Source organism: Letharia lupina (genome assembly GCF_014066315.1).
Source record: "Letharia lupina isolate WasteWater1 chromosome Unknown contig_18, whole genome shotgun sequence".
Taxonomy (NCBI): Eukaryota; Fungi; Ascomycota; class Lecanoromycetes; order Lecanorales; family Parmeliaceae; genus Letharia; species Letharia lupina.
The window spans coordinates 1,061,431-1,084,027 of record NW_023502987.1 but is presented as its reverse complement, the minus strand read 5'-3'; the positions used below and the strand labels follow the sequence as shown (position 1 = coordinate 1,084,027).

At 50.5% G+C, this 22,597-nt stretch overlaps 9 protein-coding genes across 9 annotated transcripts; 1 reads left to right on the top strand and 8 right to left on the bottom strand.

Annotated features, from left to right (window-relative positions):
* Positions 1-1,355: 1,355 nt before the first annotated feature.
* Positions 1,356-3,850, bottom strand: HO133_003772 (uncharacterized protein; the record flags this gene model as incomplete). Its single annotated transcript, XM_037294694.1, has 3 exons — positions 1,356-3,133; positions 3,506-3,707; positions 3,767-3,850. The coding sequence occupies 3 exons, from the start codon at positions 3,848-3,850 to the stop codon at positions 1,356-1,358; spliced, it is 2,064 nt and encodes a 687-aa protein (XP_037149382.1).
* Positions 3,851-5,135: 1,285 nt separating this feature from the next.
* Positions 5,136-5,908, bottom strand: HO133_003771 (uncharacterized protein; the record flags this gene model as incomplete). The annotated part of the gene is made up of 4 exons (XM_037294693.1): positions 5,136-5,296; positions 5,346-5,583; positions 5,639-5,718; positions 5,878-5,908. 4 exons carry the CDS (start codon positions 5,906-5,908, stop codon positions 5,136-5,138), a joined length of 510 nt encoding a protein of 169 aa, XP_037149381.1.
* A 1,793-nt stretch (positions 5,909-7,701) lies between these two features.
* Positions 7,702-9,153, bottom strand: HO133_003770 (uncharacterized protein; the record flags this gene model as incomplete). Its single annotated transcript, XM_037294692.1, has 5 exons — positions 7,702-8,254; positions 8,391-8,443; positions 8,497-8,822; positions 8,939-8,999; positions 9,112-9,153. 5 exons carry the CDS (start codon positions 9,151-9,153, stop codon positions 7,702-7,704), a joined length of 1,035 nt encoding a protein of 344 aa, XP_037149380.1.
* A 588-nt stretch (positions 9,154-9,741) lies between these two features.
* HO133_003769 (uncharacterized protein) lies at positions 9,742-10,416 on the bottom strand (the record flags this gene model as incomplete). The annotated part of the gene is made up of 4 exons (XM_037294691.1): positions 9,742-9,794; positions 9,852-9,953; positions 10,007-10,238; positions 10,339-10,416. 4 exons carry the CDS (start codon positions 10,414-10,416, stop codon positions 9,742-9,744), a joined length of 465 nt encoding a protein of 154 aa, XP_037149379.1.
* A 4,864-nt stretch (positions 10,417-15,280) lies between these two features.
* On the bottom strand, positions 15,281-15,717 carry HO133_003768 (uncharacterized protein; the record flags this gene model as incomplete). Its single annotated transcript, XM_037294690.1, has 2 exons — positions 15,281-15,353; positions 15,404-15,717. 2 exons carry the CDS (start codon positions 15,715-15,717, stop codon positions 15,281-15,283), a joined length of 387 nt encoding a protein of 128 aa, XP_037149378.1.
* Positions 15,718-16,152: 435 nt separating this feature from the next.
* Positions 16,153-16,785, bottom strand: HO133_003767 (uncharacterized protein; the record flags this gene model as incomplete). Its single annotated transcript, XM_037294689.1, has 2 exons — positions 16,153-16,665; positions 16,720-16,785. The coding sequence occupies 2 exons, from the start codon at positions 16,783-16,785 to the stop codon at positions 16,153-16,155; spliced, it is 579 nt and encodes a 192-aa protein (XP_037149377.1).
* A 1,004-nt stretch (positions 16,786-17,789) lies between these two features.
* Positions 17,790-18,470, top strand: HO133_003766 (uncharacterized protein; the record flags this gene model as incomplete). The annotated part of the gene is made up of 3 exons (XM_037294688.1): positions 17,790-17,923; positions 18,087-18,398; positions 18,449-18,470. The coding sequence occupies 3 exons, from the start codon at positions 17,790-17,792 to the stop codon at positions 18,468-18,470; spliced, it is 468 nt and encodes a 155-aa protein (XP_037149376.1).
* Positions 18,471-19,011: 541 nt separating this feature from the next.
* Positions 19,012-19,909, bottom strand: HO133_003765 (uncharacterized protein; the record flags this gene model as incomplete). Its single annotated transcript, XM_037294687.1, has 4 exons — positions 19,012-19,192; positions 19,251-19,509; positions 19,602-19,638; positions 19,835-19,909. The coding sequence occupies 4 exons, from the start codon at positions 19,907-19,909 to the stop codon at positions 19,012-19,014; spliced, it is 552 nt and encodes a 183-aa protein (XP_037149375.1).
* Positions 19,910-21,449: 1,540 nt separating this feature from the next.
* Positions 21,450-22,210, bottom strand: HO133_003764 (uncharacterized protein; the record flags this gene model as incomplete). Its single annotated transcript, XM_037294686.1, has 2 exons — positions 21,450-21,705; positions 21,753-22,210. 2 exons carry the CDS (start codon positions 22,208-22,210, stop codon positions 21,450-21,452), a joined length of 714 nt encoding a protein of 237 aa, XP_037149374.1.
* Positions 22,211-22,597: the final 387 nt, after the last annotated feature.

Sequence of the window (22,597 nt, the reverse complement as noted above, 5' to 3'; positions counted from 1 at the left end):
CTATTTGCAACGACATCAAACCCACAAGAAAAGCAGAAAAATATTATATAGCACTTACAAGGGTCTGGAAGAACATACCACATATATAGCTGGCTTCGTCTTGTTCTGTCGTCGTGGGAACGACATGCCGAGATCCTTCCCACCTTTTCACGCACATCTATTCTTATAGCCTTCTTCTCGACATCGACCGTCATCATCCACATCATGAGTTTCCATCCCTCGGAACATGGGTACAGCAGGCCTTGAACCCGGGTTCTCTGCCAAAGCGAGGAGGGCGACGTAAAATCGAATCATCTCAACTCTGATGCGGTTTAGGAAAACACGGCACAAGGAGAATATCATCCGCGAAACAAAGAAACACGCTCGAGCAATCAAGACTTATGCCTCGTTCGACAGTCGCGCTCATGATCAGCAGCCCCTCCAAATCCACATTCTTTGCCCGACCATCAACAGCGACCCTACCTGATCTCAGCGGGTTCTACTCATGAGGTCCAAGTCTTCTACGAGCACCAAGTCAGCAAGGGTCTCTCCGGAAAAGAGTGCTGTCATCGATATGCAGGTCCTACACGATGACCTCGGCCCTGATCCATACCTTTTGCGTGGACGCATCATTTCACGTCTGTGCAACAACGCGACGAAGGCACTGCTGATCTGTATGACAGGCTCGCCGTCTGAATGCAGGCGCCGCGCGCTGAGATCTCAAGACCAGACATGAGGCAGTACTTGGCTCTGTTGTCATCGAAGCGGAACCTTTTCACATGTACAGGTACACGTCAGCTGGAGTCGTGGTTGAGGAAGATTTCAAAACGAGCGTACCTAAATAAATAAATATATAGCATGTTGCTCCTCCAGACACCATCGTCGCATGTGGCTGGCATCACTTGGCATGGGTAAGTCCGCTCCTAGCCATGTTAGCCAAGAAGGAAACTGATTTCTTCTGTTGATCAAATTTTTCTGAAGCTTTTATTGCGCAGTACATTGGGTGGCAGAAGTTTGTGAAACATGCATGCATTTGGTTTGGTTCATCTAGCTAATCTATCTTCTCAGCAGGACAAGGACCCTCCGGACACGAACGAGCTAGGTCGAACGAGCCATCGAGTACCTCAGAAGGCCGAAGATAACAATGTCGTCGGTCATCTGCAAGAGTGGGAAACATGATTGACCTATGAGGTCGTGCTGGGGGGAAAAATTCGAACTTCGTTCATTTTCGAGTCATGCGCCTATTAGCTCGTGCAATGTCCTCCTTTTCAGTCGAGGATCCGCCAATCTCACTGGCTAGGAAAAGAAGGGTTAAAAAGAAGCAGCATCCACCAGCCACTACGTCCATTGCCAGCTCTAGCGAATGGAGACGGAGCTCAGTTGCTATAAGGGTCGTTTCCGAAAATGCCATCACCGACGAAGTTACCATCGAAGTGACCCGCATTGAAGAGTCCAGCGGCGCCATCGTTTGCGGAGAAGTCAGTGCTGGTATCGTCAAAGGATCCGAGATCAAAATGGCCATTGCTAAAGTATCCCGTGCCGACATCCACTCCAGCTGATGTACCGGCTGGAGTCTGGTTGACCGATGTACCGTTGGATGCTCCCGCTGAGCTATAATTGCTGGGCCACGATGTTTGAATGGCATAGGGAATATTCTGGGAGTGGCTGTGACCATTGGAGAGATGAAGACCGCCAACTCTGTTGCCGAAGGATGCGTTGGAAGATGCACCATAGCCATTGCCGGTCTGGTAAGCAAAAGCATCCGGCTGAACGATGCCATTGGACATTGCGCCATTTCCAAACGAATCGGTATCGACACCTCCGTTGTTGTCGAAGGCTCCAACGAATCCACTATTCATGTCTCCGAAACCGCCAGCGCTCTGTTGGTTGAAGTTGGTGGAGATCTGGTCCAAGGCAAAGTTTCCCCCATCGCTGCTCCCGAACCCTTCGGACTGCTCCATTCCCTGAGTCTGACCCAATCCATCGTTCTCGAACATACCAGCAGATGCTTGGAAGACTGAAGGATCGTTGTAGTCGTTGTTGTAGGCATCTACAAAAGCCTGACGATCTTGGTACGAATCTCCGTTGGATGGCATGACCTGTGGCCTACCGTGGTACAAGTTCTTGTACATGCCAATGTGGTTTGTTGTGCCGGATGCTGGTTCCATTTGAGCTGCAGCAAGATCCTCGAAGTTCTGGTTGTAAGGAGAATTGGAGAATTCGTGATCCATGTCCTGGTTGCTGAAGGTACGAGGACCGTCGGCATAATTCTCGACTCTACCGCCTACCACTTCGTCATCGCTCCCCTCATCGATCTCGTCATCGCTCCCCTCATCGATCTCATCATCGCTCATGTCGCCTGTATCCTCCTTCTTGATGGCTCCTACCGCGCTTGTCTTGTAAGGAGTCGTTGGCAGAGATACTACCAAGCTATTCTTCTTGTAGGGAGTCTTCTTTCCAGTCTCGGGATGGCTGACGTAGTCATCCTCGAGAGCCAGCCAAGGGGCGCCAGCGGCGACAATGTCATCCTTGGTATCATCTTCGACATCGCTGTAGTCGTCGATGGGTTTGCCATTGATGTCAGTTGTTCCGTACGCAGAAAGGTCGTGAGAAGAGGACTTGGAGCTCTGATGCTTGCGCTTGGGAGCTCTGGGAGGAGTATCCTCCTCTTCGTCACTATCCTCCGTTTTCATCTTACGTTGCATCGGACCCTTCGTATCAGACTTGACACGCTTAGCACGAGGCTTTCCGTATTCCTCGTCCGAGTCTTCGTTGTTCCAAGAACCCTCTTCCTCCTCGGATTCATCGGAGCCTGGAGCAGCTTTCATTCCTGCCTTCTTTGGCTTCGCAAGAGTAGACTTGGTTGAGTTTGGAGTGGGTTGTGCGTTGCCGTTCTTGGTCGGAGTAGCCTTCGCCTTCGAGCCACTTGAGGCAGAGGTCGAAATTCGGGAACCACCGCCTCCACGTCTCAATGGAGGTGGGACAGAGAGGCCTTGGGTGACCATGCGGATGCGAAGCTTGGCCAAGTGTTGTATCACAGCACCTCCGGTGATCCCTTCTCCCATAATGCTGCCAATCCCGGTCCATGGTACGGCGAGGCCTGCAAGGTTGCATTGGTACTGCATGGCCAAGAGCAGCTTCTTGTCCATCTCATCTGCGATGGTGTCAGCAAGGCGTCATGCAGAACGAGAAATGGTGATGAAATGAGAGAGACGGAGCAAAGCGGGAGAGTTGCACAATGTTGGACTAGCAAAGTCTTCGCTGCAATGATGCGCTCTGCTTTGAGAGGGTGTTGAGATGGAGACACATCAAAAGTTTTGTGGCCGCCCAAAGGTCCCAGTAGGAGTTACTGGAGGACACCGAAGAAGAAGTGCATTTCGAACAAGTACCTCATGGATTGAGGGATGAGCTCACTAGGCACAACCCCTTGTGTTCAAATGTGTTGGTGCAAGTGTTCGGTTGAGGATGCCAAGGAACCCTTGGCGGGCAAGCGCAAATCAGCAAAACAAAAAGAAAGATCACGTACCAGTCCAGCGCACCAGGTGACGCTTCTCAGGTCGTGCAGCATGTTGCCTAGCCATCTTTCTGGTCTTCTTGGTCTTCTTGGTGCTATCGCTGACGATAGTTGCTGGGGAGTTGGTGGCTGAGGTAGCAGGAGTTGATGCTGGGGTATTGTTGGGGGTAGGCGGAACCTTCTTCGGGGTAGCTGGAAGAGTGTCGGAAGTTGCCTGAGGATGCAGCAGAAGTCAGTAGGGGTCGGCCGTTAATGACTATCGAGGGTGCAAACAGCTTGGGGCGAGACACCAGTGCCGTGAAGGCGCTGTTGGTGGTAGCGGATGCTACCAAGCTGCTCACGGCTCGGCAGTTGCATGATGGAGGATGGGTCTGTGTTGTGCAGGATGCGACGATAGTGGGAACGATGCAAGAGCTTCGTTGAAGGTGTGGAAGCGACGCTGACGGTGTAGCAATGCCAATGTGTTCGGGTGGATGTGTTGTGGTAGGGTAGGAAGTTTGTGGAAGGGGTAGGAACCAGCGGAAGCTTGACAACAACAGCTTCTGCCCAGCAACTAGCGCCCTTTGAAGACGCCAGCGCCAGCACCAGAGGTCTTCTCCGTTTCTGGTGAGGTTTGGGCTCCCGATGCCGACGCTGGATGTCTACTCCAATACCAGTGGGCTTGGGTCATCAATGCCAAAGCTGGACATCTTCTCCAACACCAGTGAAGAATGGGCGCCGGCACTGGACGTCTTCTCCAATACCAGTGATGTTGGGGTCAAGGGCACCTGCTCTGCAGCATCTGGGATCGAATGTTCTGTCATACACGTACCTGGTGAGTGTTCCGAATGCTATGATAGCTGGAGCAGTTGGTGGATATAATGCAATGATGTAGCAAGACTTGGAAGATGTTCCAAAGCAATGGTCTTGATAAAGGTATGTGTCGTGATGAGGGAGGTGTAGGTCCGAAGATGGAGGGGATTAAATACTCCTCGAGGCCTTCGATCACTTCCTCAAAAGTATCCCAGTGTCAGGTGAAGTGGTTCTCGTCTTCTTGTTGGGCAGGAGTACTTCATCCGTGGATCTTAGCCCTCGAATTCATTGGTCGAATTCTCACCGACTTCTACGATTTACGGTTCACGGCCCGCTAGATTCACAAAGACGGGTCTTGGCATCGAAGTGATCGGAACCGACGGGGATCGAGCTGGGGCAAGGGTGAATGGGCCTCTGTAAACGGGTGCAGGATGAAGAGTAAGCTTTTGAGTTGACAGCTTAGTGTGAAAGAGGGTGTCTAATGTGAATAGGGGCCCGCAAGATAGTGACATACATCCGCCTACGAAAATTGAGGAGAGAATGTATTTTCTTACTTGGATCTGTCTGTATCGGAATACAGATGTTGGGGGGGGGGTCTTCGGAGGGCGCTGTCCAATGTCATTGGGAAGTGGGGGGAAGGTAGACCTGGAGGGAAGAGTTTGCTGCTTGTAGGTAGAGGGAGATGCAAAAATGGAGAATCTTCCATTCAGCTATCAGCAGCGGCATCTGAGCTATCCATCTCCCCTTATCTCAAGCAGCGAACGTAACAAAGCACACAGCATGGCCTTTGGCCCATCGAACATGTCAAGCAGCAACCCATTCCTCTCGGCCTGACGTGTATCGATGGTATTCAGGCGGTGATCTCCGCGTCGAGCCCCGCTTGAGCCAGATCCGCAAGCTCAGATCCAATAACAGACCCCTCGCCGACAGCATCCTCGTACTTGCGCTTCTTGGAGGTGGGTGTATCGTATTCATCATCGCTACCGGTTTCCATCTTGACAGGCACGTCCTCTGTTGAAGAGTTAACCAAAAACAAGTGAAGAAGCGGTGGGATCTATACCAGCATCATCGACGTTGGCAGCAGCTTTACCCTTCTTCCCTTTGGCTCCAGCAGCAGGCTTGCGGGTCTTCTTTACTCCAGCAGGAGTAGCAGCTGCCTTGCGCGAAGCTTTGACGGGAGTGGTAGTTGTGGCTTTGCCGGGAGCGGTGGGATCAACGTCGGCCTGAGCGATCTTGCGCAGCTTCTTCAAGTGCTCCTGGACAGCGCGGGGAGTGCAGGTGACTTCATCGGTAGTCAACTGGAGAGATGTTAGGCCCGAGATCTTGAGATGGTGAATTTGATTGGGTACTTGCCTGTTGGGCGACGGCTTCAAAGTCGGGCTTCACATCGGAGACCTTGAGAATGGCAAGGAGGAGTTTGGCGTCGGCCTCGCCTGTGAGAGTGGGTGGTTAGCGTCATAGTAACGGAAAGTCGAGAGGCTGAGGCAGGTTCAGTGATATAGGGTGCGGGTATGGCCAGGTGCTGAGGAGGCTGGACGCTGAAGCTCCATGTACTTGTTCGGAGGCAGTGAGAGGTAGAGAAGCTCACTCACCGTTCCAGGTCATCGTCTGCTTTCCAGACATTGTGCTGGGTAGATGAGTTGGTGTTTTTGTGATGTTGTTCTTGAGAGCGGGATCGGGCTCGAAGCTGGATACTAGAGGTTGGTAAGTCTCTGTGAACTAAGGATTTTCTTTGACGATTCGCTGGATAGTTCGAAAGTGGAACTGCTCGATAGGATTGTTCGAAAAGCTACCGTTAAGGGAGGGGTGAAGTGTGAGAGGGCCAAGCGGAGGAGGGGAAGTGAAATCTCAATGTGAGGAGAGGAAGCTGGGAGGCATGTGTTGATGCTTGAGGGAACAAGATGAGAGCAGGTCTTAGTAACTGGCTGGCTCGAGGTCAAGCAGACTTACGCGATATCGGTGGACTGCAAGCAAGGATTTGGTGATTTCTGTGGGTGTCAAAAGCAAGCTTTTTGGATGAGAGCAAATGTTCATCATGGAAATCTGAGCTTCAGTGAATGAACAAGGCTCAGTAGTGAGAGGTGAATGCGCCTATTGGCTAGCTAAACTCTAAGGCTGACTTCCCTTCACTTGCACGCATATCAGTCCACCGTTTTCAAAGCAATGTATAGAAGAATTCCCAATCCGGCCCAATCCTGTAGGAGAAGAGGGACAGCACTGTAGACTTTTGTGTAGGACATAGACGCGTTTACCGCCGGCAGCTAATAAACGAGAAATTCCAGAAAATATGAATGATGCTCCTGCTTCCTCCCATCCCTAAACTACCTGAATGTTCAAAGCCATCTGTATGCAGGACAAGGAGCTTCGCATTCGGCTTTATAAGCACAGCCGCTCTTGAATAGGAGCCAAAGGACGAGGCTTAGAGGCCGTGGCCAGCCACTGCATGGAAGGCTGGGGAGCTTGGCGACACGATCGGAATGGTCGAATTTCCAGGAAAGAAGACTATACCAGTCGATGCGAGTAAGCCGAGTAGCCGTTTTGTACTGGAAGCAGAGGCCATTTTCTGCCAATGAGAAGGCGGAGTCTTCTGGGGGGAAGGCCATGACGGCAGACCTGTTAGCTGTTAGTATGTCTTTCTATTATGTTTTACCTACATAAGTTGTCGAGAAGACGCAGCTAGCAGAGGCAAGCTCTCCGCCAGTCATGATAGATAGAGCCTGTGCAGCCTCCTGGGCGGCCTTGTATCCACAGTCATGTTGGTATTTGTATTCACCGTCTGGCTTGCATTCAATGTCTGACCACTAGTTGGGTTTTCATTCATTGTCTGGTTCGCTTTCGCCGATTGGGCTTACATGCACTGTCTGGCTCTATTTCATCTGTCGGAACTGACTTTCCTTCACCAACTGGGTTTGCATTCACCCTTTGGCTCTTATTCATCCCTTGAAGCTGTATTTGCCGCTTGGCTTGCGTTCGTCTTCTGGCATACATTGATCCAGACTACCCAATTCACCCTTGGGATCTGGGGCTGTTTTTTCTTTTGCAAAAGAGAAGAGAATTCAATTACTTAGGAAGCTGCTTGTAGATTGGGAAAGGGTCTGCGCATAAGATGGATACAAAGGCGGTCCTGTGAGACAGAGAGACTTCGCTCTGCCTGTGTGTGCATTTGCATTGTCTCTTATTGCTCTTATAGTAAAGGAATTGGACGGTGAGATGGGATCTCATGATCTTCATTGCGTTTGTCTGCTACATGCCTTGGCATTTGCCCTAGCGGCCACACGTTTACCACCATTAAAAAGACCGATCTTCAGCTGCTTGGCAGCACAAAGACGAATGAATATCGTAGAACGCTCTAGCAAAGGAACGCTGTGAGGATGGAATATGGCGTCCGCATAGCCGGCCTGCTGTGGGTACCAATCTCAGTCGGTGATGACGATGCTCTCGTGCAACCCCTGTCCGTCGCCGTTCCCAGTGGCTGGAGTCATGCTCATCGAAGCAAATTTTTGGTCAGCGAATCCACCATGGAACGCAGCCTGAGATCCATGGTCATGACTGCTAGACCCACCGAAAGCGAGAAAGTCGTCGAACATAGCACTATCATGGGCACCATCAAAGCCCATACCACCACTAGAAGGATACTGAAAGGCGCCAGTGGGGGCTGTAGATTCCGGAGTGCCTTCTTGACCCATGAGCTCCTCCTTGATAGGCTCGGCTTTGATAGGTTCAGCTTTGACCGTGATGCTGGACTCGGCTTTGACATTGCCAAGGCCTTCGTCGTCGTCGGTGTTGAAGTTGGAGTTGGTCTCAGCATACTGGTCTAGTTTGCGCTTCTTGCTGCAGGTGCCGGCGGAAGGAGAGGTTTTGCGACGAGGAGAGGGAATGGGAGTGTCGCGGATGCCGGAGGCGGTGGTGCCACCGCTCTGGCTCTGATGGATGCCGTTGGCCTTCATCATGCGTTCGTAACGCTTAGCACTAGGGACATGGTCAGCTGAAGGTTGCGTGTGGTAGAATGAGAGCTTGGGTAAATGAGTCTGAGATCCCTCTTGAAAATGTGGAGAGGAGCTTGTCCCGAGCAAGAGAAAAGAGCTGTGCCTGTGAAGAGACTTACGCGGCGCCTTTACTGACGATGTTGCACTCCTTAGCGACCTCGGTGAAATCGACCTGATGGCAGTCAGCGTCGCAGAAGTAAGTGAGGAGTGTAGGTAGGAGCTTACCTTCCCATTGTTGCTGTAGCGGATACAGCTTATTAGGAATTTGAACTGCTCCTCGTTGCTGGCGGGAGCCATCTTGATAAAGCGGATAAAGCGGACGACAACTGAGGAAAGCGGTATGTCTTTTGTGGTAGGGACGTCTTTATGTTCGTCTGTGTTTTGGTCCGGATCTTGGTTTGGGTCTTTGTCCCGGTCTTGGTGTGAGTCTTGGTCTTTGAATTGGTCTTGGTCCGGATCTGGATCTGGATCTGGATCTGGATCTGAATCTGAATCTGGCTCTGGTTCTTGGTCCTCTGGATCTTCGTCTGGTAGGCCAAATGGATACTGGTCTTGGTAAGTCGAACGTTTGACTCGATACTTTGGTTGATATTCAAGGCAGAAGGTACAGCGGCAGCAATCTTGAGAGGTCAGAAGATGAAGATGTCTTTAGGATACTGAGACTTACTTTCAATATCGCCGGGCGCGTCCAAGTATTTGTGCGCGAGTGAGTACTTGAATTTGCTAGGCTGGTAATGCTGTCAGTACAGGCCGTGCAGCAGACGTGGGTGAAAGAGCCCGTTGTGGTCTGCGGGGCAAGATTGTGAAGAACAAGAGGAGAAGAAAGGATCGGATACGTACGTCGCGGTGAGAGATCACAAACCTGCCATGCTTTGAAGCCATAGCAAAAGAAACGGGTGCAGCTATGCGAAGCTTTCAGGAAAACGAAGAGCTAATGGTTGCGTGCAGGGTGTTGTTTGCTCGGCTACAGCAAGTTCTAAATTTTGGAGGATTTAGCCTTGGCAGCCTTGTTTATTGCGGTAGGCACCCTTTTCACTCCACGCAATGCTAATTCTGCGTTCTGGCAAGAGGATAAGATAGCTATTTACTCGGGTACTTTACAGATAAGTGGACTAGTTGCTCCTCTTACATGGAATGGCACTCGAAAACGCCTAAGCCGGTAGTCTCGGTTCGCTGTTTGCAAGGGAAACACAGTGATAGGATGTCTACTCTCATTGGTAGTAGCTGCTACAAAGATCGTCACAGAGGCTCATAGATAGCCAGGGTAGCAAGGCTTCAACTCTGGAGACTACAGCAAGCTATGTCTCGTCTTCACAAGAGAATATACACTGTAGTCCATCCACGCATCGCACAACGACGACAACCATACTCCAAAGACCACCACCACTAAGGCAAGCAGGCATCTTTCAAAGAAGTCGATCCTAAGCTATCCGAGCTATGCTATGGAGACCTCTGTGTGCGTTGGAGACGTCAGGCAGCCTCCTCTTTGCCTTCCTGCTCAATCAAGGTTTCGGCTTCGCTTGCTGAACAACCATCAGTATGGGCTACTGATAGCTGCAAGGGAGGAGGGAGGTACTTACAACGGCCCTCGGGATTGACGTTAGCGGCAGCAGCCTCATTCTTAGCGTTGAGCTGGTCGACCAGGTCTCCAGAGCTCTTGGCCTTCTTGGTAGAACGACGGGCTATACAGCAGGTCAGCTGTGGCACGTATCTCCAGCTCGTGGGGAGATCTTACCTTTGGCAGGGGCGCTGTTAGCTTGAGGAGTGCCAGCAGCCTTGCGTTTCTTGCTAGCCTTAGTGGGAGTTGCAGTAGAAGCAGTAGAACCCTCGCCGGCATTGTCGTCGTCTCCGTCAGCGGCAGGAGCGGCGGGAGCAGTGGCGAGCTTCTTGGCCAGACGGCCCCACATGACCTTCGCGTTCCTAGAGTCCTGATAGCCCGAGTCGAGAGCTGCTTGGTCCCAGTTAACCTGTATAGTATCGCGGTCAGAGAAGGGGAATGAGTGTGAGGATGAGCTCGAGAGCCATGACGATGAGATTGCAATATGAGGTGAGGGGATGAGTACTTACGAAGGCGGTGATGCTGCCTTCGAAGTTCTTGACCATGGCGGCCATGAGCTGAAGCTCCTTCTCGCTGAATTGAGACATGAGTGGATTGGATGTTTGTTGCTGGTAAGTGTCTGGGTCTCAGAAGGTGGATCAGCAGTGCTCGAAGTCAGTGATCATGACAATCTGAGGGACGATGGTACTGACACTGTACGGTAGGATGATGATTACGAATGAAGTAGCAGATGAGGAATCAGTGTATGAGTATCTTGTGCATGAAATTGCTTGTTGTTGTTGATGGTTGGTGAGGGTTTCCGAGGAAGAAAGGAAGGGTGAAAGTTTGAAGTGAGAGTTCGCTGTGAAGTATTTTTATGTACCCACTAACGGGACGGGACTATCTACTTCCGGCCGGCCTTTTCAACCCCTCTCATGGTATATAAAAAGTCTACGAGCAGGTATCATGCCTGTCCTGAAGACTTCGTCCTCATGGTGCCTGCTGTCTACAGCTGTCCAATACACCGAGCCTGGCGCCCTGTAAGAATAGGTAGCACTATAACCAAATTCTTCTTGCCAACACCTTCCTTGCTGCCACTCCAGATGCCGAAAATATGCATGCGTTTATTTTGTTCATCGCGCGAGTTAGATTCCTACCCTATCCAATCTCTTATGACCACTCTTGCGCCTTCTACCTCTTCTCAAGTACCAGCATCCCATAAGTGCTCTTCCATGTCTACCACAGCCTCCGTTGCTCGATGATCGTTATATAAGAGTAAATCGATGTCGTCTGGCGGTAGAAGAGGGTGGCATGCTGAGGGGAGTCCTGTCTAGGAGGCGAGCCTGCTAGCTGAGGAGGCACTGCTTGAGTCTATGTTAGCTGCGGCTATTCTTGATGCTGTGTGAGCCAATAGCGGGTAGATTACCGATGCTCATGTTGCCTGCGAGGGCGGATTGACCTCGAGTAAGGACAACGGGGGCTACGTTGTCTGAGGTGGGAGGGGTGCAGACGTGGTATATAGGTTGACCGTACGTGCTGCGTTTCTCGCTGCTCGTTCACCACCACAACGTGAATCATCCATTCCCGATGAGATAGCATACAAGCGAGAGCGTTAAAGGTGTAGTTTTTAGACCGACGACAGAAGTGGCGTTAGCTCGTGCAAAGTGCGCACTATGCAGGAGTGTGCCGAGACAAGATGCGTGTAATGCGCAGTGCAATTTATGCCGTCGGCATCCGGAATCTCTGTTTGGTCTTGATCTTCCAGCTTGTTGTACATGAGGTAGGTTTGGTCTGATTCTGAAGGCCTTGAGTCTCTGCAAAACAGAAGGTACCTTGGGTGCCCGTTGAGGTTGGTTGCTGATCCCAAGAATGCATTTGGAAAAAAGTCTTTGTGTATCTGACCGCCAGCTTTTCTAGGAAAATATCGCTGATTTCGATCCCTGCCTGACCAACGAGTTGGGCTGATGAGTGCGCATTCGTAAATCTCGAGCCACAACTCCGCTGAAAGTCTGAGTAGACAACAGTGTCTAGATATATGGAAGACGAGCGTCAATCGTGTCCTGCTCTCGTGTAGCTGGCTGTAGTGACGAGGCCCGATAACATAGGAAACGATCCTGAAAGAAACGTTTTTGTATCCGATCACTACCCTGGGAATATTGTTGGCCACCTGACGACGATGGCAAGAGGAAGCGATCACGGACTGAAACTTTTTAGGATTGTGTGCAGCATGACGATGCCAACGCATGCGAGCTCGGTTGAGATCTCCGTTTTGGAAAGGTATAGTTGTGTATCTAGTCATCAGTCTAGGGAGTCTGTTGGCCTCCCAATACGGAGCTTCTTGCGCAGCCATGACAGAGCGACGAGTACCCTCATCAACTGTGTATGGGGATATGTAGTTGTCAGTGGCCATGGTGTTTGCTTTTTGCTTCTGAGGGTTGGTTGGGGTTGTTGATGGTGTAGGATGGAGGAGTTGATCAGAAGGTAAAATTGTTTGGTTGTGAACCCTGGTCACAATTTTCTCGGCACATATTCTTGTCGAGGCAGGGCTCGCCAATGTTCCCTTGGGAAACAAGGTCATCAGCAGCAGCAAGGTCACCCCTGGTCAATTCAGAACCACAGGACCAGTTTTGACGTGCTTTTTGCTCTTGAAGGTTGCGGTTGTTGATGATGTAAGATGGACGGGTTGAACTTGTTTTGGTTGTGAGCCCTCTCGGCACATGTTCGTGTCGGGGCTGAGGTTGCCAATTCTGTGGGAAACGAGGTCATCAGCAGCAACAAGGTCATCGCTGGTCGGTTGAGAACTGGAGGACCGATTTTGACATGCTAGACTCTGGACCATAGTGGCCGGAAGTATCAAGGAATCCTTTAGCTATGAACATCTGTCTATGATTGAGACGAGAGATGGCGAGTGGTATTTTTGACCCGGTACTGAGGCTAGAACCTCAAATCGAGTCAGCAATAGGATGAAAACAGGCCAGAAGAATGCCTTACTTGATGATAAAACTGCTTTGCGTGTGGCATACAGAAGACGCAAGTGGCCAGACTTCTTGATCAAGATTGGAGACAGAGAGGTGGAGAACTCTACCAACTCTGTGATGTGCTGAGCCGTTGTTGGCGGATTTTTCAATGCCTGTGTCAGATCTTGGCCTTCTGCCGCAGCATCGTTAATGTCCGTAGGTCAAGACGTTGTCTGGTGTACAGAGGCAAGGATGCTCTGGGTGAGTAAAACCCTTTGGATTCGAGCAGGATCAGGAAATCCGGAAAATGGATAAGGCAATACGCCCAAACATTGTCCGTGTAAGGTGGCAGGACACTCTACGGTTGACATAGATAAGGTTCGGATAGCGTTTGAAAGTGACCGAAAGTCTTGACTGCTTTTCGCGTTTCTGACACGAATGAAGGCCACTCAAGCTGGTAGAATTCGAAGGTTCGAGGGTATCTACCAGTGAGCACAGCCAGGTAGACCAAGACACTCGACGGTTGACACAAGTGAGGTCCGCACGGAGATCGAATTGATCGAAAGTCTTGCCTGCTCTTTGCGGTTTTGATATCAATGAAGGGCACTCAAGGTGATGGAATTCTGCTGTTCGAGGGTAACTACCAGTGTACACAGCCAGGTGAAGGGTGAAAATCAATATAGAACTTAGAGGTGATGATGGATGAGTATGTATCTATAAGAGCCACTGTGTTGGCATGGATGAGACCCAAGTAATCGAAGTGAAAAAGCGGACGTGCACCGTCAAGGAGATGTGGCACAAGACGAAGGAGCTTGTAGAGGTATATCCTGTAATGGAAGGACCCTCCCTTGATGATTATTGATGAAGGACGATGTCCCAGAGTGGGTGTGCTTGTGTAGGGAGAAGGTTGGTTCTGGTGGGAGATGCAGGCTTAAGTACCCGCCAAAGCCCGCGCTAAGGGCATTCATTTCCCAGTGCCAGCTTCATTGGGACTTGCGTGAAGGATCAAGACGAATATGTCCCCGGTGAATACTCAACCTGTAGGAATAGAATTAAAGATAGTTGCTAGGCAGACTTCAGACGGTCTCCGAATCACAGTTAAGCTTCATGTTTTTGCACTTTGGGTTCAGAGAGAGCCATCCACAGTAGCACTTGCATACACTGCAGGTAGAGACCCTAAATGAAATTCTATCGGGAGATGATGAACGGACAGACTGCTTGCGGCCTTTCTATCGTGCATGGGCCTGGAATCCTGTCACTTTGGGCTGGAGAAGGGTGCTTACAGGACCATCCACATGGGCAAGGCTTCTAGAAGCCGCTATCTAGAACTGGTAGATACCATGGGCTGCTGTGTGTTTGTTGGGGAGGGGGGGCTCGAGCCATTTCTGCATGCCGGTAATGGTAAATCCTGACTTACATAGCATCCCGTTCTCTCTACATCGTCAACAGTCATAGTTTCTTTATCAGAGACTATGCATAGTCAGGTAAGCAGCCAGTGAAAAACACTGCGTATATCACATGCTTTAAGGAATTGACAAGTTCGGTATCTCGTTATCTGATGGCCATTGTAGAAATTTTGGTCCACATTCTTTGAAACGTCTTGCTTTTGTTTGAATGCTCTCAGACGGGCAGTCAAGGAAACAGATAGAATGTGCCATATTCTCCCTAAAAATAGGGGGAACCAAGTATTCCTTGTATGGTATCATTTGCAAAGACTGTGGTACATGGGTCATATATTGTCTTGCTTTGAATGCATTCCATATTGTTCTGTCTGTCGGAAAGGAAAGTACTGTCTACTTGAGACCACTTTATTCTTGATCAAAGGAAAAACGATATTATAGCAGCAAATAAGGGAAGACTGTCCCAAACAAAAGGTTCTCCTGGAAGGACACTCAGAGGGAGCTATCAATGGCGAGGACTTGGATCTAAGGACATCAATCTTGGGGATGATTACTTCCTTGGAGAAAGGACAACTTGTTGTGGCGCTTAAAGTAGACATGAGAAGTCAGACGTGACGAATGAACGCTTCATTGAGTAGGATCAACAGATACAGAAGCAGCTCATTGCATGGTATGATAGGAAGGCATGTTGGAGGCACGAGTGAACCTCTGGACAGCTCAGTAAAATGTGGCACGCTATGCTAGCGTTCCCGGCGCACATAAGCAGCCATTGAAGCACGACAATTCCATCCTTCAGGGATTGCTCTTAAACACGATAACCATGCATAGACACATCTGTCCGTCCATATGTGTGTCTTAACGATGGAAAGTTGGTGTTTCCACATGTTGTCGATGATGCCAGCCAAATTCCATGCTCTTAAACCATTCCATCAAGGTAGAATCCCCCGAAGAACAAAGAATAGCAAGTGTGTTTCTCAGGCATGGTGTCGAAAAGCTTGAGCAAAGACGGACACTCATTGACGAGAGCTGGATGTCCCGGACGATGGCCAGTATGGATGAGAGTAAATCCTGAAAGGGGGGTTAGTATCTGGAACAGGGGAATGATGCCGCAGTGCTTACTCGGCCCAATCCATATCGTTCTTGACCTCGTTGCCAGGCTTGATCCCCATCTTCTTCGTTGCTTCCATACTTACGAGGTCAGTATAGGCCGTTCGGAGGCTGCACAGTAAGGCCCTTACAGCTTTGGATCCAGCTCGCCTTCTTTGTTGTTGCTGTCGATGTTCATCTCATCGACTCCTTGCCCTTTGGTGTCACTCATTTGCTGATTGCTTGCCCCTTGTTGGTCAGACTGGGCGCTTTGATCCATCTTGTGATCTTCCGCGCAGTGTCTCTTGACACCGAGTAAACCCGCTTCATGAGCTCCTCCGCCCTCTGTATCTTCCACGTTTCTCTTTCTCTTTGTCAGCTTAGAAAGGCTTGCTTTATGCTCTTCCTCAAGAGATGCGCTGTGTGGATCAATAACTCTATCTTCCGATCGGGTGCTGGAAGACATGGCCTTGCGTGTGTTGGTGAACAGGGAGGGGGTGTTGTAGAGGGCTTTTCTCGTCGAAGAGATTTATCGTCCCTATGGAAGTTGACTCGATTTTGCCGGATGTGCAGGTATGTGCAGTCAGCGTCTGTGCAGTTCTGAAGGTTTGGGAAGTCAAGTGGTAGGTGCAGTTTTGAAGGTTTGGGAAGTCAAGTGGTAGCCGTTCAGGAGTGCTTCGGGATTGTCTATTAGGGTTGCTTGCCCTTTCATATGTCTCAAACAACGGTAGGAGTCTAGAATAGTGTGTGTGAAGAGGCGATTTGGTCTGGAAATTTACAGCGTTGTTGTGGGAGAACTCGAAGCTAGTGAAGGATCCGCACTAGTCCATTTTTGTTTCCATCACATTTAGTCCATTACACTGTACTACTCTATTTAATTGACAAGGCTACTAAAGCAAAATCAGTTCTCCCAAAGAGGCTCTATCTTGACAACTGGCTCTGGCTTTACTGCAACAAGCTCTGGCGAAATCTGGGGTGTTTCCACTGGAGAGTACTGCAGCAGATTGCCATGGTTCACAAAAGCTGCTGACTCCAGGGACATCTGTTGCATCGCGTCAGCATCTGCACTATCGTCCGGCGACCACGTCCCATCCTCCTCTCCACCGAGCTCCGCCTTGATCTCCGGCTCCGGCTTGACAAAATGCTCCTCCTTGACAGTCTGCTCAACGCCTGACATCGCATCCATATTTTCCTCTTTATCCGCCTTGAAGACTGTCCCTTGATGCTCTTCTGTCTGTGTCTTGTTCTTGTCAGATTTGTCGGGCTTCGATGTCCTCTGACGGGGAACGGCGGCTCTGGCCTTGCGTGGGGCAGGTGCGACACCCTCCATCTGCTGCTTGAAGCGAGAGTAGCGCATGCGGGCGGCGTGACCGTTGGTGATGTCTAGCTGATCAGCAACCTGCTGCCAGTCGATCTATGAAGCTGAGTAAGTATATTAATTATGGCATTATTCAGAAGAACGGCTTACCGATTTGAGGTCTAGCTGTTTCATGATGACATAGAGGAATTTAGAGATGGCGCCATCAGTTGGCATGGTGCGGTTCCTCCTAAGGCTTGCCATACTGGATTCTGATCTTGAAGAGTGTTCGAGAAGACGAAGAAGGATGGGTGTGAAGATGTGGTGAGTAATCTTATCTTGCTGGATCGGGGCTCAATAACGAGTGCACAGCGCGTGGTATGATTGTGGTAGGGGAGGTCTGTTGGAGGATATTGATGCGAGTGAAGTGGAGTGATGGGACATAGAAATAGGTGAGCCTATTGACCGCTAACTTGGGCACGCACGCACCAGTAATGAAAGCTTTGCTGTCGCGCAAAGCGACATCAAAGACGTGGAAAGCCTGAAGCTTTGTTCGTCGGCTTCCTGCATCAAGCGAAGAATCTCTGCAGAGACTCTAGAACGAATAAAAGCAAACACGACAAAGTTATTGCCGTCGCTTCTTCGTTCTCAGTGTAGCTGACAGCGCCTTCTAGATATGCATCGGGATCGATGGTGGAGGAAATTGCGCATGGGCATGTTTCGAGAACGACTGATCCGTCCGCGAGGCTTGCACTATCTCTGGTGCGATGCCACAAAGCGAAAAGAAAGACTGGAGCCACAGGTCAGAAGCAGTACAAAGCTCGTATAGCTCGATGATCATCTGGGATGATTAAGAAGCCTCGAGATCAATAACGGCAAGGACCTCCGCCCATATATTTCATACATTGACATCTGACCAATGCTACAGCCTGGTAAACATTGGAGAGCACCGAAAACTTCTGCGTATCTATGCAATAACCCACTCACAGAAGTTGCAGGAAGAGCCGAGTCAAGGTTGTTATCGATTACAGATTCACTTCCTGGGTGATCGACAGCTAACATAAGACCCTCGATTACCATCCACCTCATCTTACTCTACTCATCCTCTACCTTTAACTCACTCACCTCCCAACAATCTCAAGAATACGCCCTTCACCGACCTCGTGCTCCAAAACACATCTTCTCCTCATATCTAAGCTCATTCAAACTCCTTTCTTACCACCACCACCTTTCGATTCATCATGCCTTGGGACGATGTTCGCGAAAAGCGGCTGTTGATCGAGGTGATTACGATCACCAATCCAGCCGTTACTCGCTCTACCTGGGACACCATTGCAGCGGTCATGGGAGACGGTTTAACAGGCGAGGCTTGTCGGTAGGTTCCATGATTCTTACATCTCTTTCTACAGCTGTACCGACGTCTCTACTATGCCATGCCGGTCAAAGTATTACCTCGGACGCTCGACCCGGCACCCGAGCTTTGCCTCCGGATACCGTCATTCACTTCAATCTCATCCATCCACTAACGTCCCATTCAGCCAGAAATTCCAATCCATCAAACGCACCGTCAAACCCGCCAACCCCGACGGCACCACCGCCTCCAAACCCGCCAAGGCCACCAAGCCGAAACCCTCAACCTCCTCCGGCACCGCGACCAAAACCCGCAAGCGCAAGGCCAACGTCAACGAAGACGACGACGACGACGAAGGAGCGACCCTCTTCACGCCAATGGCGCAGAAGAAGATGAAGTCGGAAAAGAAGGTCGACCGCGAAGCCGAGGTGGACGGCATCGGCGCCGAAATTTTCAAAGCTGAAGCAGGGGGGGAGGGCATTGATCTGGAGTGTGACGAGTATGTCCTCTTGACCCCTCTCTCGATCTTGCTTCGCTAATACTCTACAGTCTCTACGACGCCGCTGCTTAAGTGGAGGTCCGATCGACGATGGCCGGCTTGGGCTACAGGTGGGCTTTGTGGAAACCTGGCACCGCTTTACTGCAGCCGAGATCTCGATCGGTGCACGTCTTGACGGTTTTCGCGTTGGCTGAGAGAGGATGGGGATCAGTAAGTGTGGAGAAAGTGGTAGAGCGAAGAGCGGCCTGGGCATGTCTTTCGTTGGCAACGCTCGCACGCTCAAAGGGCATTTCTCGGATAGCGTTGGTTAGATAGCACGCAATCAGACCAGCTTCTGGGTTTTGCAAAAATGCGAATCGTGTTCTGCTTTTGTGACCTTTTGATCTGTGTTATCTGTAAGTGCTCGATGGAATATCTCATCTCGATGTTCTGGACAATCAATCCAAGCCTTCGCGATTGCACAATCATCATGATCGCCTGCGCTATCTCAGGAGCCATCACAGAACACATATCCATCTCAAGATCTATAAGCTCAGGCACCACCCTCCGCAGTCCCAATCCACCGGCTCAGAAAGACAGCATCCAACGCTGCGAAAGCGCATCACGTCCGAGACTAAAAAGCTTCGATATCCATGCCACCGTCAACAAAGTCACCGTCGTAGTAGAGGCTGGACTCGCCACCGTCAACGCTACCCTGTGCTGCGCGACCGCCACGATCGTTGTATCCGCCTTGGACATTGGCCGCGAAGTCCTCATCGTCCTCGGTGCTGGGCACTTCCAAGAAACTACTCGAGCTACGATAGATCGTCAGTAAATTCTCGAAATTATAAGACGATTTGGATGAAATCATACCCGCTCTGCGGCTCCTCCTTGATCCCCTTGCCGCGCTTCTTGGTGGGAGTCCCATTGCTCTTCCCCACGCGGCCGCCGACGGTCTTCTCCTTTGAGGGAGTGCCGACGGTAGACTTGGGCTTCTTTGGCGTGAGGGTGGCGGAGACGGTGCCACGGGTGGGAGCTTCGGGACGCTTGCCGGAGTCAACTTCTGCTTTCAAGGCCACTGCTTCCTTCTTGATGATTCTGAAGCGGCCTTCGATTGAGTCGTAGGTGGCGCCTGTGGGGTATCAGCATAGGCAACGGAGAAGCAGGAGATGGAAGGTGGTGTATTTGAAAAGGGTGGAGGATGCTTGAATCGTTGCCACATACCGTTGCCGTACATGGACGCGATCTTGCGGTAGTCGAGCTGGAAATTGAAAGTCAGCGTTGTTCTTGAAAGACTTGAGGTGTTAGTGTGAAGAGAGCGACGCTGCATTGACAGAGACATAGGGTGAAAAGGCCGAGAAGATGGAGAATGTAGAGGACCGCAAGTAATGATCAAGAGACTCTAGTCATGACTTGCAAACCACTTGATATGGCATGAAGTAAAGCTGTGAGCATACCTTCATATCCTGCGCAGCCACCGTTGCCGCCAGGAGGCGGGTGAATGCTTCCGGGTCTTTCCAGTTGACAGGCATACTGAGAGAGTTGGCGTGGAGATTTTTGGGTTGTGGAAGTTTGTGAGTGTCTTATGGAGTTGGGGTTGAGGTTGTGTCCGAGGAGCAGAAGCTGTGAAGGTCTGTGCGGGAGTGAGTTGTCCAGGCTTCAAATTCAGAGTGCAATTTGAATATTGTGAGGTGTTCGAGTTAGTAAATGGAAGTAGGGATCGAATGATTTGGACCAGAAAAGAAAGCTTAGACTTACAGTAACGAAGTGTGGTGAGAGGCAGCGTTGTGGTGGGAAGGAGTGGAGGTGATGTGAGTCCGAAGAAGCAGCTTGGATTCAACAGCTCAAAGACATGTATGTAATCCACGGAAGCCAAATCTTATATCCGGAGCGCAATCTTCTGGTGAAGCAAAGCCTGGAAGGATGCAGACAGGCACAATCTTCCACGGAGTCTGCTTCAAGGACACAATGAACAGAGCATATAACAACCAACCTCAAGAACCGAGAGCAAGTATTTGTATCCACTCCTAGACCCTTCGCGAGCTTGCAGAAAGGCCCCTCGAACTGCCTCTCTCAAGGCTCCGGCAGCACACGAATTCCCCCGTCGCTCTCAAGCCAGCACAGCTCCCCACGCTATGACTCACACCTAGGCCCCCTTGCAATCTTCTCCTGCGTTTCAATACAGTAAATAAGATACAGCGCATTGTCTCCAAGAGCAATATGATGCGTCACATTGCTCGAAGCTGTCGGAAGTTCTGTTTGGCTCGACGAGCGAGACGCTACTGCAGGTGCCATGCTTCTTTGGAAAGCAAAAATCCGCCGAGTGCTAGCCTGCGAAACAATCTGGAATGCACAAGGCCAAACGGGGTTTGAAGCAATAGTGGTAAGTACGGGCGATAGGAGCCAGGGGAGGTGGTGACTGGTGGTAGTCTGAGAGCATAAGGATTTGAACGTGCTATACCGGAGAAGGAAAGACAATCACGAAGGTGACGAGAAGCGCGGGGTCTTTTGCACGAAGCAGACTGTCAGCTAACAAGCACAATCTATTTCAGGTTTTTCGAGTCCATGGTCACTGTCCAGTGCCAGGTTTGATGCTCTGCATATTTAGCTCAACGGGGAAGCAGGGATTCCCGAACGCGTGAAACCGCGCAGTCGCGACAGCTGCAGCTGCGAGCACTCTACGCGATAATCCTTGCAAAAACGATAAAGGGGTTATTGTATTGGGATATGATGGTAGGGCAATGTTATCCTGGTAGTCATCGATGCAGGAAATTGGCGAAAGAGCAGGGTAAGACGAGTGGGGTCTGTGCATCAAGATCGCGAAATTCGGGATTGCTTATGGAAATCCACCACCAACGCTATGCTACGCAGCGCTACAAGCGATGATCTGCCACAATGTCCAAGGCTTCATCTGACCGAGGCGGGACCACTGCTCTGCGAGAACCCTTGCTGAAATGCATGTCCAGGATGTGCCACCTCGTAGCTGTCACGATCGCCTAAACGGCCTCCTCCAACTTGACAGCAGCATCCTTCCCAGTCTCTTTGAACGAGCCATCCGTAGCGTAAGTGTCTTCACTCGGTGCCACTGGGTTCGCCGAAGACATTGTTGCCGTTTTCGTCTTTGGCATTGTCCATGGTGGCGAAGGGGTCATCAAGCTTCTTGTAGTCTGTTTTCTTGCCCTTGCGAGGAGAGATACGCTTGCTGACACGGCCATTTACGGTCTTCTGACGTTTGACGGAAGGGATAGGAGTAGCGGGAATCTTCTCATCGTCAGTCTCGGCGGCGGTCTCCTCTTCCTCGCTGTTCATGGCAACGTCCGGGTCATCGCTGAAAGGGTCAGTACAAGATCTGTGGCGCAGGAACATGCAGCTCACCTCGGCCCATCGCTCAGCATCCCTCCACGCTTACGGCCCATTCCCTTCAACATATTGTTCGTGGCAGCAGGAACAGCGCGCTTGGCGGCTCTGTTGATTTTGGTGGGAGTGGAGAAAGAGCCAGAGCCGGGGCTGAGACCCAAAGCCACGCCTTCTTTACGAACGACGTTGAGGCGGTATGAAATGGCGTTAGCTGGGACATTGGGACCTATATAACAAATTCCATCAGCCGTTCCTATAGTCTTGGTCTTGTGGAAATTGAGGCCAAGTGCAGTAGCGATGTGATAATTGATCACAATAGTTGCTTTTGAGCTCGTGACAATCAAGAAAGACTCACCAAAGACTGCAGCGATCTTCTTGTAGTCGGGTGTTCCAGGGATGAGAGCTAGGACTGCAGCGAAGAGCTTGGCATTGTTCTCGGGCTTCTTCCAGTCGACTGCTGGTAGTCCCTGAACCATCTTGACGAGCTGCCCGAATATGTCAGTAAACTGAATGTTATTTTTTCAAGTAGGAGAAAGCGTGATTCGAGAGATCGTCTCCCTTAAGAAAAGTGCAGAGGTTGCGCAAAAGATTGAAAGAGTGATGATGTAATGTGGGAAGAAGACCCATTGAAGTGAGCCTAACGTCGCTCATGGAGCTCTAAAGGCATGTAATGGGTGGGATAGACTCACTGTGATGCTGTGTTTGTGGTAGTCTGGAGATGTATGTGAGAGGATGGAAGATCAAGAGTTTGAGCTGTAACAAGGGATTGAGAGCAGTCGTGAAAGGTTGTTTGAAGCTGAGAGGTGAGCGTGTGAACAAAAGGAGAGGGTTTGCCGCGGAGGAACAGCTGAAGCTCGGGTTTG